This window comes from Triturus cristatus, chromosome 8 (genome assembly GCF_964204655.1).
Source record: "Triturus cristatus chromosome 8, aTriCri1.1, whole genome shotgun sequence".
NCBI lineage: Eukaryota > Metazoa > Chordata > Amphibia > Caudata > Salamandridae > Triturus > Triturus cristatus.
The window spans coordinates 103,005,914-103,024,374 of record NC_140591.1 but is presented as its reverse complement, the minus strand read 5'-3'; the positions used below and the strand labels follow the sequence as shown (position 1 = coordinate 103,024,374).

General features: G+C 44.2%; 1 protein-coding gene across 2 annotated transcripts in view; it reads right to left on the bottom strand.

The window, feature by feature from the left end:
* MAEL (maelstrom spermatogenic transposon silencer) overlaps positions 1 to 18,461 on the bottom strand; it is a 1,256,240-nt gene that overhangs the window by 962,805 nt on the left and 274,974 nt on the right. For both annotated transcript variants that reach the window (XM_085621107.1, XM_085621108.1), the window contains exon 3: positions 11,708 to 11,780. In XM_085621107.1, coding sequence (XP_085477233.1) covers positions 11,708 to 11,780 — 73 coding nt within the window. The remainder of the gene's footprint in view (positions 1 to 11,707; positions 11,781 to 18,461) is intronic.

Here is an 18,461-nt window from a genome sequence, read left to right as displayed (position 1 = left end):
CACTATAGAGCATTGAGGAATGGGGACACTTGATATCCCATGACTAACCACTACAGGGTGGCCTATCCCAATGACTAGCTTTTGGTTCCTTCGAAATGACCACGTCACTGAACTCTCGTGCGGGTAACACGGAATGGATGTTAAGAAAAACGGAGGCCAAATGGATATGTCGCTTACGAGCAATTTCTGATGGCCATAATACGGACAACAGGGATGTAGAATTCCTATAGCCCGATGCCCAGGACATATTGTTTAGGGTCAGGGGCAACATGTTTACATGTGTATTTTGGCATTGGGACAAGTAGGCCCAACCCCATGCAGCCCAAACCCTTTGGCTGCCAGTTTGCAGGACCACATTATGGATCAGGAAAGGGCGCTCTCTGCAGTTAAGATAATACTTTTGTCCATATGTTACTGCTGTTCAAACTTGTATTTTTGGTTCATTAATTGAAAGCCTTTATTATTAGTGTGAGCGCTCTATGTAAATGTTGTAAGCTCAGACTGCACTACTGACAGTGGTCCTAGTATAAAAATGTGTACACACGTTTTAAACGTTTAGCAATATGAGGCTATGTATAATGCTCCCAGAATGCTCTCTGATTTGATGCAAATATTTGCAGAAGCTTGAAAGCAAGATTGAGGATTCTTTACTTTCAAAATAAAATGTTCATAAAAAAAACAGGGAAAAAAAACATTTTGCTAAACTTCTGTAAAATGTCAGGTACCATTTCTTTGCAGCATCATTTAGTAACACGTGTTGATGCATGCTAGTATATACCAAAAATATTCATAATGTAAAATCAGTGTAACCAGTTTCAATAAGATTATGGGGAACAAAAATAAACAAGCATTGGCAAAGCCAGTAGGTCTGAAATTGGTGGTCAGCTTTTTAGTTTTGTCAATATGTGAATTGTTTTGGCATGGTTTTGGTGTGTGAGCTGCCGGGCCCTCACCATTCTAACGAACATTGACAAAATAAATAATTGTTTTCAGTCCCCGAAAGCACTGTGTTGCATCTTGTGTACTGTGTTTGTCATTGCTGTTTTAATTACTTGTTGCCCTTTTAATTATACTGTATATTTTCAACTACGGCACATGCCTCACAGTTATGATTACATCACTTGGAATGTAAGAGAATCATTTCTGGACTGAACTCCTGTGGTTGCAGTACTGTGCTCATCTGATTAAATTGTATCACCCTTCCATCAGCATCTTTCTTCTTGAATTTTTACACTGGCGACGAGGGACTCTGCGTAAACGAAATGGAGAAACTTCTGTCGTCGAATATGGGGTTATACGGTACAACCATAACTTCTCCCTCAATTGGTCTTTCCATTCAGTACCACAATTACGTGCCCAAATAATGTCCTGCTTGAGAACTCTATTAAACCTTTCTACTTGACCATTCCCTTGAGGTTCATAGAGGGATGTAGTAACATGACGAATATTATGAATTTTTAAAAGTTCCATCATCTCATGAGACTTTAACTGTACTCCATTATCCGAAATACTTACTTCTGGACTCCCGTCTCTGGCAAAGACTTCTTTTAATTATACTGTATATTTTCAACTATGGCACATGCCTCACAGTTATGATTACATCACTTGGAATGCAAGAGAATCATTTCTGGACTGAACTCCTGTGGTTGCAGTACTGTGCTCATCTGATTAAATTGTATCACCCTTCCATCAGCATCTTTCTTCTTCGATTTTTACACACACACTGCCACAGTAGTTTGTGTGCAGATATGCTCCTTGTAAAAGAGCAGAATGCTGTCACTCACAATAAAAGCTAGCCAATACAGCGAGAGAAACAGCATTTAAATAAACGCAAAAGGTCATGGACAACACCAGACCAAATTAGGGGCCCAATTATTAAAGTCGCAAAAGGGCACCCATGGTACATGTCGAATATGCTACTTACCAGTATGCATCTGTTCTTGGCATGTAGGGCTGCTGACATTCATATCTGTGCATAGATCGCCACCTAGTGTTGGGTCCGGATGATTGCATATTGTTGTCCTGGAAGAGTCTTCGAAGTATCACGAGATAGGTGGCTCCTCCACTGGACTACAGTGCGCATGGGCATCCCCTCCATCCTTAGATTGTTTTTCGCCATTGTGGCAGAAATGGAGTGTAATATAGTGAATGATGACCATGCCAACTAGTAATTACTGAATGCTACAGCTGCTACAGGCGCCGGGGAGGAGGGTGGGCGATATGAATGTCAGCAGCCCTACATGCCAAGAACAGATGCATAGTGGTAAGTAGCATATTCGGTTCGAGGCATGTGGGCTGCTGAATTCATATCTGTGCATAGATTATAAATCAGTCCCTCCATTTAGCGGCGGCTGCCCGTGCCAGCTGCAGCAGTCTGAAAAAGAGTTTTGAGAGCAGCCTGTCCTACAGCTGCCTGCTGTCTTGTGTACATCTACACAGTAGTGTTTTGTAAATGTATGTATAGTGGACCATGTGGCTGCTCTACATATCTCCTGTAAAGGAATATTCCCTAGGAAAGCCATGGAGGCCCCTAACTTTTGTGTGGAGTGGGCTCTTGGAGGAATCGTTAGTGTGCGCTTAGCTTTTTCATAGCAAATCTGTATACACTTAACTATCCACCTAGCTATTCCTGATTTGGAAATGGGGTTGCCTTTGTGCTGTGGAGAAAAGGCAACAAACAGTTGTTTTGTCTTCCTGAAAGTCTGTGTTCTGTCAATATAGTACATGAGAGCTCTTTTGACATCAAGTGTATGGAGCATTCTCTCTGCTACATTCTCGGGATTAGGATAAAACACCGGCAGTTCTATGGATTGGGTCATATGGAACTGCGATATCACCTTGGGCATGAATGTAGGGTTGGTGCGTAGTACGACCCTGTTTGCATGAACCTGTATAAATGGCTCTTGAATGGTTAGTGCCTGGAGTTAACTAACTGTTCTGAGTGAAGTAATGGCTACTAGGAAAGCTACCTTCCAGGTTAGAAATTGAATCTCACAGGAGTGTAGAGGTTCAAAAGGTGGTCCCATGAGTCTGGTGAGGACCACATTTAGGTTCCAGACTGGTGAAGGTGGGTGTGTAGGAGGAATCACTCGTTTGAGTCCCTCCAAGAAGGCTTTGATGGCAGGCACTCTGAACAGTGAGAGGTGCTGCCTGTTCTGAAGGTAAGCTGCCAGTGCGGTTAAATGTATACGGATGGAATTGTATGCCAGATTGAATCTGTATAAGTGTAATAGATAACAGATAATGGTCTGAGTTGATGCATCCAGCGGATTGATGTCATTATTTTTACAATAAATGACAAATCTTTTCCACTTAGCCGCATAGCAGGCTCTGGTCGTGGGTCGTCTTGCCTCTTTGATGATATTCATACATTCTGGAGGCAAGTTGAGGTAGCCAAATTCTAAGATTTCAGGAGCCAGATCGCTAGGCTTGGCTGTTGCGGATATGGGTGCTGAATTGCGCCATGGCTCTGGGTTAAAAGCCTGGGCGTCAGCCGCAGTCTTTGATGCGGTACCACGGAGAGTTCTAGAAACGTGGTGTACCATGGCTGGCATGCCAACGTGGGAGCAACCAGGACGAGCGTCACTGAGTGTGGCCTCAGTTTGCGTGCCACTAGCGGTATTAATGGTGCTGGGGGAAAAGCGTACGCAAATCTGCCTGACCAGTTCATCCATATCGCATTGCCCTGCGACTGGATGCGGGAACCTGGCGGCAAAGCTTTGGCATTTTGCGTTCTCCCTTGTGGCGAATAGGTCTATCTCTGGATGACCCCACTGCTGGAAGTACGGTTGGAGTACTGACGGATGTAGCTCCCACTCGTGTATTTGGTGGCTGTGTCTGCTGAGCAGATCCGCCATCTGGTTGTCCTTGCCCGGGAGGTGTTCCGCCATGAGGAATATGTTCCTCTGAATGGCCCACTTCCACATGCTCTGAGCCAGATGAGACAACTGTGGAGAGTGTGTTCCTCCCTGCTTCTGTATGTAGTACATGGCAGTCATGTTGTCCGTCCGGATCAACACGACTTTGTTGCACAAGTGTACTTGGAATGCCTTCATTGCCAGGAAGATTGCCATCAGTTCCAGAAGGTTGATGTGCATCTTTTTTGCTGTGTTGTCCATAGTCCCTGCACTGTGTAATTGAGTACATGAGCTCCCCATCCCTGGAGAGACGCGTCCGCTGTCAGTATTATTTGTGGAACAGGCTCTTGGAACGGTCGGCCCTTGCAAAGGTTTTGTGGATTCCACCAATGCAGAGAGTTGTATGCCCGACCGCTCACCAACACTAGGTATTTCAACTGTCCTTGAGCCTGATTCCACTGACGTGCTAAGCACTCCTGAAGCGGGCACATATGTAGTCTCGCGTGCGGGACTATGAAGATGCAGGAAGCCATCATGCCTATCAACTGCATAAACACTCGGGCCGGTAGTGAGTGTTGAGGTTTGAACTTTATTAGCAACTGCATGCTGTGGATCCTTACGGGATTTGGTTGTGCCGTGGTCGCCAGAGTGTCTATGGTCGCGCCTAGGTACTGCCGTACGTGGGCGGGTTGAAGGTACGACTTTGGATAATTGAGTGAGAATCCCAGGCTGTGAAGAAGGTGAATGGTGTGGGAGACGTGGCTGGCACACTGCCGGGCGGACCTTGCCTGGATAAGCCAGTCGTCCAGATAAGGATAGACGTGTATATGCTGTCTCCTTAAGTGTGCTGCCACTGTTGCTAGGCACTTGGTGAACACCCTTGGTGCCGTTGTTACTCCGAAAGGGAGGACCTTGAACTGGTAATGTTGATCTTGAAGAGTGAACCTGAGATATTTTCTGTGTGACGGGTGTATGGGTATATGGAAATACGCATCTTTTAGATCTAGGGTTGCGAGAAAGTCTCCCTGACTGAGCAACGGCAGCACCTGCTGCAGGGTGAGCATGTGAAAATGCTCTGACAGAATGTAACTGTGCAGAGGTCTGAGGTCCAGTATGGGTCTGAGAGACCCGTCCTTTTTGGGGATCAGAAAATAAAGTGAGTACACCCCTGATCCTTGGTCTTGTACAAGCACTAGTTCTATGGCTCCTTTGTGGAGCATACTGAGCACTTCCTGGTGCAATAAGTGCAAGTGCTCTGCGGACATAGGAAGGTGTCTTGGTGGTATGTTTGGTGGAGTGGATGTGCGCTCTAGACAATAACCGTACTGGACAATTTCTCTCACCCACCTGTCCATGGTGATGGATTTCCAGACCGGCAGGAACTGTTGGAGTCTCCCCCCAACAGGTGTTACGTGGTCGGGGGGCAGTGACAAGGCGTCACTGTTTGGTGGTGGCGGAGGACCTGGAGCTGTTGTTTCCACGGCCTCTACCCTGGACGTTGTTGCCACGGTATCCACCTCTGTGATTTTTGTTATAGTTGGTCTGCGTACCTTGTTTAGTGTACTGCGACTGCTGTGAGTTCTGGCCTCTAGATGGTCCCCTGTTGGTAGAGTGACGAAAGGACCCACTCCTAAACTGCTGTGATTGCAGAGCCCCCATAGACTTTGCAGTCTCTGTATCTTTTTTGATTTTCTCTAGGGTGGTGTCAACCTCTGGGCCAAAGAGGGAGTGAGGGTTGACAGGTTGATTGAGTATAGTTGTTTGTATTTCTGGTTTGAATCCGGAAATTCTTAACCAAGCATGTCGTCGTAACAGGACGCTGGTGTTAATAGCCCTAGCTGCAGTGTCAGCTGCGTCAAGAGCGCACTTAATGGAAGCGTTGCTTATGAGCTTTCCTTCTCTAATCAGTGACTCTGCTCCTTCCTTATATGGATCTGGGAGGAGCTGTAGCAGTGTCTCTAGGGTATCTTAATGCGCCCTGTCATACCTAGCAAGAAGTGCCTGAGTGTTGGCAATCCTCCAAATGTTAGCTGCCTGTGCAGCAACTCTTTCCTGATGTTTCCAAGACCTTAGACTCCTTGTCAGGGGGAGGAGCATCACCCGTTGTCTGTGAGTTGGCCCTCTTCCGAGCATTGGAAACCACCAACGAGTCCAAAGGCAGCTGGCCTTTTATGTAGGTAGGGTCCACAGGTGCTGGCCTATACTTTTTCTCAATCCTAGGGTTCAGTACTCTTGCCCTCGGGGGCTCCTTAAAAATGTCATTAGCTTGTTTTAGGACACCTTTGAGCATTGGCAGAGTTTTAACAGATCTTTCTGAGGTAGAGAAGGTATCCATCAGAAAATCATCCTCAATAGGATCAGTGTGGAGCTGTACATCATGGTTCTCAGCTGCTCTCTCAATTAATGCATTGAAGGCAGCCGCATCTTCAGTTGGAGAGGTTTTCACCTCATATGCTTGTGTGTCTGGAGCAGTATGCGGGTCCCCCGCACCAATAGTGTCCACGCAAGGTTGGTTTTGGTCGTCAGGGTCAATGGATAAGTGCTGTCATCAGCACCATAATCTCCTGCATCCACATCAGACTGTGTGGGTGAGAATGATTGAGGCTCCGTTCTATAATCTTGAACATGTTCCAGAAGAACTGGTGACGTGGTTTTCTGTTTCTTTAATGGAATTCTGTATGGTTCCATAGGTTTCTCTGGCACTATCTTTCTTTTATGTAGTGAAAGTTTACCAGTCCCTGAAGAGATAAACTGCCTCGGCTCCTCATCTTCTTGAGGTACTTTAGCAGTCGTTTGTTCCATTGACACCCCTTTTGGCGCTTCGACAGCGTTCTTAAGGTCGACACCTTTCGTCGGTGCGGGACCCTTTTGTGCGTCGAACATCTTTGGTCGCACCGCCGGTGGTAAACCGAACTTGATGTGCGTCGACACGGTCTGAACCGTGCAGGCCGTGTTCGGATGCGGGGCTGTTGTCGCGGTGAGCCTCGAAGCCCGGTCTTGGATGCGTAATAACGACTCCGACACCGACTTCTTGACAAGGGGGGACGGTGTCGTGACCTTGACATGGCCCTTCGAGACCGTCCTTGGTGTGGCATCGAGCCCTGTACCAGACGTTTGTTTCTCGGCCCGAGGATTGGAAGGGCTTGGCTCTTGAGGGTTGCCCTTTTTTCCCGTATCGACGATCCTCGACGCCGATTTTTTCGGCTCGACCACCTTGACCGAAGTCTTAGGTGCCGTCTTTTGTGTCTTCGGCTCCGACGGCGAGGCCTTGTCGCCGCTGAGAGTCATTTTCTCTTTCGGTTTCGATTTCGGTGCCTGTGCCTTCAGTTTCGGTTTTTCTTGACCGGATGATAGCGCTTTCGAGACCGATGGCTCCGTAGGATAGTTTGAAGCCGGGCTTTGAAGCGGGGCTGTAGAACGAGAGGAAAGATCTCGGGTAAGGCCGTGTGGCGATCCCTCTACCTGAGCCTTATCGAGTGCGTCTTCGGGCCCTGCACCGACATGTGGGCCTAGCTCATCATCCGAGCCATCTTCCTCGGCCCCAAGGGCCTCTTCGTCGTCTCCTACCTTATCGACGGCATAAACTTCCTCGACATCTACGATACGCTCGTCCTCGGCATCATAGTTGGATTCACGCTCCGAATCCGTATCCGATGGTCCCTCCAGAACTTCAAGGTCCGCGACTTCATCTTCGGTCCCGAAGATGTTGTCGGGTTTGGCGCCACTTTCTGCGCTTCGAGCCGAGCTGCTCGACGAATGCGAAGAGTTTTCTTCGATCGGAACCTGGAACACGCCATACAGGTGGCTTTGTCGTGTGTTGGAGAGAGGCATTTATTGCACACGGGGTGCACGTCGAAGCGAGCATACATAGCGTCGCAAAGAGGGCAACGCTCAAAGGGGTAATTTGATGTTTCCATCGTCGATCTCGATCGGGCCTCTGGCGTCGAAGGGCAAACGGCTAACTTCGATGCTTTTCTGGAGAATCAACTGTAGAAAAATACTTGACGCCGAACGAAAAAAAGTTTGTATTTATATAGCCCTTCTTAACCCTGATGGGGTGTTGAAGCGTTTTTTTTGGCGAGTAGCACGCTACTCCGGAACCCATAAATGATTAGTGGTGAAGTAGTATGGTGAAATATGAAAGTAATTTGAGTGGTGGATATTAGTCAGTTATTTGGAGTGAGAAAGATAGCAGAGGGATAGAAGGGGAAGAAAGGTTTGCATTCATATCGCACCTGTTACCCCTGATGGGTGTTTATTTTAGTTGATGTGTTGCTCACTGCCTTCTCTCTCCATGCGATTTTCTATACACTATGGTTGCATTTATACAATCCTTTATAGGCATCAGCTCTGGGGTTATTCACCTTTAATACTTCACCAATAGAAGAAACTGTGAAAGTGCACTTGGATATATGATCCATGTACAAAAGGATATAACTCCATATAATCTAACATCTACCGAACACGAGGATTTAACTTTAAAAGGAAAGCGGCTTTTCGAATTCAACATACACTAGGTATGTCCCGGTCATGTACTCTTTTAGGGATAAACACAGATTTGATAAATGACCATTTGTTAGCGAGACATTTGCCAGTAAACTAAGCCGTAAGGTGATAATTAGGGATTCATTAACCTAGTACAGTATATTCAAACATTCTTCCTAAATATTTCTTTTTAATATGCTTTAGTGGCATAGCACCCTGTTAGAGGTACTAAATATCTGACATTGATAGTTGTTAGCACCTACCTATATGTCTGAGGCTATACTGCATCATCTGGGTCGCTTTGGTCAAGTAATATGTATAGGCATGTAATGACTCATGTGAAATAATGTTTTTTATTTTATCTTTATTGTAACAATCCTTGCTGTTCAGAATGGAGTCTGGACTTTCAGCACTATTGCATTGTTCTTATGCCTTCTTTAGCTTCATTCTATGTCTTGATGCATTTTACATCAGTGTAGTTACTTTACGTTATATTATATTTTTTGTATGTGTATATAGCTTTGTAATGTCCTTCAAATATGCCAGTTGAGAAGGTCGTATTAGTGTTCTTAGTATGTTATTCACAAACCTGATAAAGCTCAAAATATGTGTTTTGAATGAAACACGTTGGCTGGATATTCTTTGTGGTGGAAAATCAGTTGTACAAACAAGATTAATACGTACATGGATGTAAAGTAAAGAAAGAATAAACAGATATCTTGCAACATTTTATTTGATTTCTACGGACAACAATTTCTTTCCGGGGGCACATTTCCATTTGTGGTTTACATTTTCTTATGCTGGACAGTGGTACCAAACAACAGCAGGTACCAGAAAGTAGTGCACAGGACCATAATTTGTTGAAACTGAGTGAGTTGCGGTACTTGTGGTCTAATGTGGTTTCATATTTTTAGCTTCTAAACAAGCTGCACGAGCGGGGTTCTGGATGGCTCAAAAGCAGTGGAACAAGAAAAAAGACCAAGAACCACAGAGGGTTTGAGTAAACGCAAAGAAAATCATCACTAGAAATTGTTTTTTAAAAAGCACCTCTTTTCTCAATGTTGTATTAAAAAGCCTCACTCACCCTTACTTCTTGAGGTAAAAGAGGAGAGGCAGGGAAGAAATGGGTAATTTACCACAAATTGCCCCCAATTTAAACCCCTTACACTAACTGCACAATGTAAAGGTTTCTATCCGCAAATGTGGCCTACTATTGTGTGTGCCAGGACTAATTACATTTCTCTAAACTGCAATCACTTTTGGATCGGCTTTAGAGGTTTGCCTTGCAAGATTATCAAAATGTAGCTCCCCAGGTTATAGATCCTCTCACTGAGTTGTCCAATGAGTCCCTACGCTCTGGTATTGTTCCGCACTTCTGGAAAAGAGTTATGGTAACTACTAACTTGAAGAAATCTTCATCTCACCCTTGAATTTTGCCCAACTATTGGTCAATCATACTGGCTCCTCTGGCAGAGAAAATGACCAAGCACAGGTTCTCTCAGCGCTCTTCTTTAGTTGTAACACATTGCATTTTAGACTGCCAACAAGCCAGTTTCCAAAATGGACATAGCCCAACCAATCCTTGTTGCCACCCTGGATGACCTGCTGTGTACACTTGGCACAGGAGGATCAGCAAAGATCTTTAGGAATTATCACGCGGCCTTTGACAGTTTCTCTCTGTTTTCCTACAGAGACTGTGGGGGTAGTGAGTAGTGCTGATTTTCTTTTTTTCCTGAATGACAGAACAAGCAGCCACGGTCTCCATTTGGCCTGCAATTTACTCTCTAATATGAGGGGTGATTCAGGGTTTTGCTCCACGTCCAACACTCTAATTTTTGCTCGACACCTGATCAAAGAACATAGTTTAATCTATTCAACCTTTTCAAACAATACTCAAAAGGAAGATGAAAATCCTTCTGCAATCCAACTCCCTGAATACTCAAAAAACGTAATTCCTGCTTATAGCAAGTCACATCTTTAATGAACCACAATCAGTTGAAGTTTAACTCAGAGAACACCTGAGGGCATATTTGGCAACAACTGCATCACTAAGGTCGGAGTTGGTGGCTCTATCGATTAGGAATGCCCTTCTTACCCGGTGGAACAGCTAGAAGCTTTTTTTTGTTAACATTATATTCTCACCTTAGACCACAAAGTTATCAGCACCCTGTTTCTTACTTCTAAGTATATTTCACAAAATCTTGCCACTCATTCCTACTTTATGCCGAAAAACGATTTTTCGGGCGCCTTTTTGATCTCATGAGAAATTATATTCCTTTTCATTCTCATCCTCTCCAAATCTCTTGATGAATACTTGCATCTAACACACTAGATTCGGGAGCAGGTAGTTTTCATCCTAGGCAGAAAAGGCATTAAACAACTTAACTGCTTCCATCGGATCTCTTCCCAGCCATCTTGCATTTAGGAGCCTTAAAAACCCTGTCTCTTCTGCATAGAACTTTAAATTAAATTCTGGTGGTCATTGCTTTTATCTTGTTAGTATCAGGATGCCTAGTGGATTACACTGCTGCAATGCACATTTTTTCACAATGCCCAAGTACATAGTGATTAGAATAGGTCAATCACATACTCCCATTTGCCTAGGTGGAAATGATTGAAACACTCAAGGGGACAGATGCAAGATCCAGCGCGAGTCAATGCCTCAGCAGGTCTTCAACCATACAGCTAATCTGGATGGGTAAATTGTCTAATGAGGCCTATAAGTGAGTGGTGGATGGGCTGTTGGGTAGGGAACCAACATGGATGTATTTGTTATAATACACGTGCATGTATCTTGCGTAATAAGATATTACAGTTAAATTGTGGCACGGATTACTTTCTTACCCTTTTTTATTATCTGGTTTGACAGAGCAACTGTCGCAAGACAATTATGTGAGAACCACCAAGAGAAGGGTTTGGTTCTGCCCACATATTGCTAGGAATACTAGTTTTGATTGGGCAGAAGTTGTGTTCTCCCACAAAAAAAAGTGTTTGTCCTCCACGCAGCAGCTATCATTGTGTTTATGTCTCTAGATACCAGAGCTTGAACATTCAGGGGCAGACACGACACTGTAATGCTATTAAGGTGTATTAGAGAACAAGAACATTTAAGGAGTTTTTCCTCTGACAGCAGCATAGATGGGAGGACAGTCCTTAACTTATATGAACCTTTATGTATGGCTGGACAGTGCAACTGTCACTTGACCAATTTAACCTATATTAAAATGATTCTACATTTCTTTGCTTCCACAAAACATATCCATTCCCATGCTTTTTACAATGCTTCACATTACCATACAAAATTTATTTAAAGCAAGACCTATTGGTATTGTTAATGCTTGTTTTTTTGAAGGGCTCAAATTTACCGTGATCAGTAGTCCTTTTCGCTTCAGTAGGGAGACTGCTTTTTGAAGCTGTAACAGTTTTCTGCTGCAGAGACTGGAAGAAGCAAATACACATGGTTACTTAACTTCATAATTAACTCATTAAGTTTCAAACAAGAAAAAATATACTGTTGATATTAAAATGATCAGAAAGAATTTCTGCAAATGAACCCCAGATTAAATTAGATAATACAAAAGCAAAAATGGCAGGTAAACGTTATGGTGCGAACTAACACTAGTTAATGACTAACAACGCCAGTAACATCTTAAGGTAAATTCTTTATCAATCGTTTTGAAAAACAGACGTGAGGTCAAGAGAGAGCCAAAGATAATTTTATGCAAATTCCCACAACCCTAAGAATAAAATCTTGAAAGAAGTTTTTTTTTTTTTTTTAACGAAGGGTGTGTTTTAGTAGTTTTCTATTTCCTACACCACCTTCTTTAATGAGGAGCACTACATTTCAGTAGTGCAGAGTTGGACACTCATTTTTAGGACCTTGGTAGCTCGGTATAGGATGAGAAATGAATGTATCCTTAAGAGTGCGGCAGTTATCTGGATTTCACTAATGTAGCTAGTCGCAAATATTGCAGAAGGTAGACTGAAATTAAATATAAAACTTTTAAACATAATTAAACCCCTAGCAGAAAAGGGGACAGATTGCAATTTAGATAGAGATTACCTTTCACAGGAGTCATTTAGACTCACTGTTGTTCCTTTTAAGACAATGCTGAAATTATCTGATCAGTCAAGGCTGCATAAAAGACCACCATGAGATATGCTTCATCCACAAGGAAATCGTACAATATACTCTGCCACAGAACCTACCAGCAATGGTGATCAGTGTAATCTATTGGTTTTGCCTATGCTTTAGTCCCCCTAGATGACAACTGTGCATGCCTACATGGGGCAAAATAATTCTTAGATGGCTGCCTTGTAACGTGTGCACATACGGTGGCCATCTTTGAATAATGTTCTTAAAGTTATAAAATAATATACATTTAAAAATGACCATAGTGCATGTAAGCAAGAGCAACAGGGAAGGAAACTGGAGACCAGAGAGGCTTGTACTTGGAATATATACAATAGGTGGATACTGGTTTCTTTTGAGAGAATCTTGCTACTGGGACAGAGAAGATGCCCTACATCTCTGGAAAGCCTGTGCCAATGCCTTGGGTTTATCAAAGGAAGCTCCAGGATTGTGATTGCCTACCTACGGACTCATGACCATCCTATGGTATTACCTAAGGGCTCTCTCATTGGGTTGTTTCCAGAGATGAGCACTGAGCAGGAGATTTTGAAATCATGATGGAAATAGGTTTCCTAGATTAGTCTCTCTAATATTCCTAATCAATCGTAGAAGGCAGGCACAGAGATATTTGTTTCTTAATGTTGACGAACAAGCAGTTTTAGGTCTCACATGCTAGAAAGAGCTCTTGTAGATGAAGCACTTCACAGTTACGTCTTCAACAGCGAACGGGAGGAGATGGGTGGCTGGCATTAAGCGCACGTGGGGGAACTGGCGGTAGGGGGGTGGGGGGGTCTATGTAATAAATAAGAGAATGTACCTGTCCGTCGGCCGGGTCCCACGTTTTCTCTGCTCCTGCTCTCCTGCTTCCGGCAGTAACAGGAAGCAGGCAGGCTCCCTCCCCCTAAGCAAATCACAACGCTGCAATGGCAGCATTGTGATTGTTTGGGACGGCACCCAGCCAGGAACCTATGGGCAGGCCATTTTCTCCATGTAGGCTGCATTGCAGTCTGCATGGAGAAAGGGCAGAGTGCGCATGACTGATTTGGGCAGCCACAAAGGGCCGACAAAACCAGTCAGGTTCACTCAGGAGTGGGCACAAAACTCCTCCCCTACCCAGCCATTCTCGTAGAGCAGCCCCACCCATCCGCTTGCCACCAAATTCTTCTGCTTTCTCGCAGTGGGAGAAGCAGAAACAAACTGGTAGTTTTACCATTTTATTTTTCTGCTTCTCACTCTGCGAGAAAGCAGTGGAACAAAGATCCTATGCCCTAGCGGAGGAGCCGTCCCTGGGTGTATCGGTCCTCAATGTCTTTATTGAACAAAATTTGGATTCCTCTTCAAGACAGCTCTTTTAGATCTTGTTTTTCCAATGGTCTTCAAAGTAGATGACTCGTTTGGTGGAAGGAGCCCTTTTACCAAATTCTGCATGGTCATCCATCAAACCTTTTTTGCGTTCACCCCTCCTGTTTTCTGAAATTAGTTTATGCTGGCATTAGGACTCTGTGCACTTTACCACTGCTAACCAGTGTTAAATTGCTTTTGCTCTCCCCTTTAAACATGGTAAAATTGGCATATACCCGATTGGCACATTTATTTTACTTGTAAGTCCCCAGAATATGGTACTACATGTACCCAGGGCCATTAAGTTAAATGTTACTAGTGGACCTGTAGCACACATTATGACATCAGCTAAAGTAGCACTTATAAACCTATTTCAGACTGCCATTGCAGCCTGTAGTGCAGTTTAAAACGGCCAATTCGACAGGGTGCATTGTAAACAAAAAGTCGGACATTTGTTTTATGAATTATTTTAAATCACTTTCATTGAATTGTGTAGTCTACCTTGACGAAAAGAAATTCAAAAATTGTAACAATAGTACTGTACCCCTTGTTCTCAACCTGTCTAACATACTGATCAACAGAATCAGAGACCATTTTTAGATCAGCACCCAACCCAGTGTATGACCTGATCTTGCACTTTGTGTCTGAAATAGGAGAGCACTCACCTTCAAGCTGTATGCCTCTAAAAGCCGCCCACTCAACCCAAAGCCTGCTGAGTTGCTGAGGGCAACCCCAAGCAGCGTAGATCAGCTGTTTCCTAACCATGCACAAGTCTACCCCTTTCTTCCACGCAGCCACTGACGGCAGGGACTACGCCTTCCAGTGGCACGCCACATCACTATTAGCAAGTGCGAGACCCATCCAGAGAAATATCATGCTATTTCGAGTCAGTTCCAAGTCGTCAGTTATGAGCAAAAAGACAAGCTTTGTGTCAGTATCAACTGAGCTAGGACATGCCCCACGCAGTTTAGGATACCCTCTAAAAACAGGCGGAGAACGGGCGCACTCATGTAGTATGCATAAAGTCTCCAACCTGACTGTGGCACTGTAAGCACAGGGGTGAGGTAAGCACCCCAATGCAGCACAACCTGTGGAGAGAGAGAGAGGCAAGTCCTATGCAAAAAATGTTATTGAATAAGACATAGTTGTGCAGAGATCGCTGCACCCCTTGGGAAGGCGCTGGTCTCCATCCAATCGTTATCCGATAAGGCTCCCTTATCCAGCTCCCAGGCGGAGCACAGCTACTTGAACTTATCTGGCATGTGTCTGGTCAAGGAATGATAGACCTCTGCTACCGTGTGGTCACTCAGCTCAGTCAATAAATCAATCAATAAATCAGGATTTACAAAGAGCCGCTAATCACCAGATAGAGTATCCAGGCACTTCTTACTCTTTAGCCTCTAGGGGATGAAAGTCAGAGAATTCATCCAAGCCAGTAAGACGGGGCAGGATGGTGTGTCGCAGCTACAAATAGCAGAAAAACTAACTGCGATAGAGGGTATATTCCTCCTGCTAGGTTCGATAGGATTTAAGTGTCATCACTTAGAGTACATACTCCAAGGTGTGATCCTAATTGTATCCCAGCATTGAAAAACAAGACAGCCTGATCACTTGTAGAAGTATGGTGCCTGTCCACAGTGAGGTCTGGCCTGTCAACCTCTTGTGCACAGCCACATCTACAATACCACAGTCACAGGTGGCCTTGAAGCATTTACTAAGCGCTATGTAGGGGGTCTTTTAATTGCACAGGAAGCATCCGTGTAGGGAGTGAAGGTGAGAAAAAAAAAAGGATTTGGGTAGGGCATAAAGGTAATTCTTCTATTCAGATAAAAGACGAGGGAGAGTGGCCTATGTCATAATCTTCGCCTACAAACTGTCCAACAGCGGCTGGATGTTCAACGCCCAAGCCAGCATGGCATCAGTTGTCTCAAACACCCCTAGGTATTTAAAGCCCAGGGTAGCCACCGGTATACCAATTACCCAGCTTAAATCTGGCGATGGGGTACTGACCGGAAAAATAGCAGACTTGGATCAGTTCAGGATAAGGCCCGATGTTTTCCAAAATATCCACAATTGCAGTGTCCGTGGGCCCAAAGTCTCCGGGTGTGTAAAAAAACATTGCCGCATCGTCTGCATAAAGGGCAATGCGGTCTGAATGTCCAGCTCTAGTCGAACCCCATACATGTACATCAATACGTAACCACTCCACAAATGGCTCTCTTGCTATTATGAATAGCAGGGGCTCATAGGGTATCCCTACCGAGTACCCCTCGCCAGATAGGGAACGGGTTCAATACCGCCGTACGCACCCGAATGTGCGCCCATCAAGTCAGTGTAAAGATGGTAGATGTAGGCGATAAATTTGGGACCAAAGTTAGGCCTCCAGAAAAGAGCAAAAAAGTAAGTCCAGCTAACAGAATCAAACACCCTTTTTCTATGTCCACCAGTAGTATGGCCGGTGTTTAACTCTTACATGTTGTGGTATTGAAAGAAAACTCAAATTGTTTCTTCACTACTGCAAGACACCTCTCCCATTAGATAACCAAGGGTTACCTTATTACATTTAACAAGTGATAACGTTTGACTGGGGACAGCTAGGGATGTCAAATTTGGACTGAAATGAATTGTAATTTAAAATCCTCTTTAACTGCAAAGTCACATTTTAAGTCCCAATTCTGAATATGCCACTTTTAGAAAGTTAAAACCAACAAGGTGCATCACTTCGCTCCAGTTACAAGCAGCAAAGCATTTGTCGCAAGTTTGTGGTTTATGTAGTTTTTGTATTTTTGGTTTAACAAAGTCAGTCACAAAGCTGGGTTTAATTGAATAGGGTGCACCTGTGGGGACTAGAATGGATTTATAACATACATTTGGATTGCTTTGAGAACACTTTCAGTTGGAGCATGAATGAGAAAGTTAAAAAGCCGGTTTTCAGTGTTGAGAAAAGGAAGAATCTATTTTTACATCCCTGGCAAACTAAGCTTGCAATAAGATGTATAATAAGTGTGGCATGTTTATTCATTAGGTCAACACAGGCGATGTTCACAAAAATAACCTTGGGTTTGCAGCGTTTCAGAACGTTTATTTTTGGTGCAACAGCACACATCTTTTGTTTGTGTTTTTATTTGGTTATACACTGCCCACAGTATAATCGGGCACGCGGAGAGTCTTTTATTGCACAATAACCGAATGGTTACAACATTATAAAGGCTGTTTTTTTTTTGTGGTGTAAGATTTTCTTCAATGTTAATGGGCTTTCCCTAAATTTCAGTTACCCTTGAAGGGCTTTCAGCCCGACATGTATTGGGCCAATAACTTTATGATTAACCAGGATGTACTATTAAATCCATCATGTTGCAAGATGGGCATGTCTGTAGCATTTGAAGCTTGGAATGAAGTTGCCTCTGTTATGAATTTAAAAAGACTGATGAAACATGGAATAAATGTGATTCAGTTGAAAGAAATATTGGAGTTATGTGAAGCTTGTAACTGGAGCAAAGCGATTCACCGGTTGGTTTGAATTCCAACATGTGCTACTGGGAACAGAGCACGCAACAAGCTTGCACTCACAATACTCTGCCTCTGAGCATTTCTCTAAACAAGCAAAATTGTGAAAAACTTTGTGTGCATGGACTTATCGCCTTGTTACTTTTAGAAAGTTAGTATTTTCTTACCCTAAAAATGTGCTGCCTATGCGCTGGGTCACATGACTCCATTGGGCTGCGTACCCCCCCCCCCCCCCCCCCACCCTTGGAGCTTTGGCAGGGGTAGGAAGGCACTTTGCATAACCAGATAGAGGTAGGCCAGGGTGTTCCTCCATTTCAATTGCTGGCTCCAGGTATACATATTGGACCCTAGGAAAAATTCTTAAGTACATCCCTCGCCCTCTACAAGACTTCAGAAAGAATGCCTGGACCACCCCCAGAGGACTGCCCTAGTGCTTGAGGCCAGCCTTCCTACCTGAACCCAGGACAACCAGAGTCTAGCCTCCAGTGTGAGCTAAAGGGACAATCTCCAGAGACCTTGAACCCTGCACCAGACATCTGCTGAAATCCCAATCCTAAGGAATGCCCCCCCAATCCTGGAAACTTGGTATTGCTGGAGTTGCTGCTCTGCCAAACCATAAAACTGGTTACTTATTTCAGCAAAAGAAGCCAGAACAACCGACAAAAGACCAGGACCTACCTGCCAGCCCATATGTTCACAGTGCATTGCCGGTTAACCAGACTTTGCAGTAGCCCTGTTGTATTTTCCTCAGCAGCAGATACTGTTCAACGGATCACTCAGCGGATCACTCAGCGACTCCTCCCCCCCCCACCCCCAACTACACAGTGTTCGTCCAGTGCAAGAGGACAACTGTGGTCTTGGCCTGATGTATTCTACCTTCTCCTTTACTTTTCTTCAAAATCAAAAAATGTAAGCAGAGACCGGGCCCAGTCCACCTCATGTATCAACCCCATGCACCATTGCCGTCTGCCTTAGCTTCCAACTTTGTCCTGGACTTGCGCAACTAGATGCCCGTAGTTGGTGCTTTGACTTCTAGGTGCTATATTTCTCTCACACACAAAAAAAAATCATAACTCCAGTTCTACGGAATGGATTTAATTTGTTCTGGTGTCATTTTATTAAAACGTATCCTATTCTCC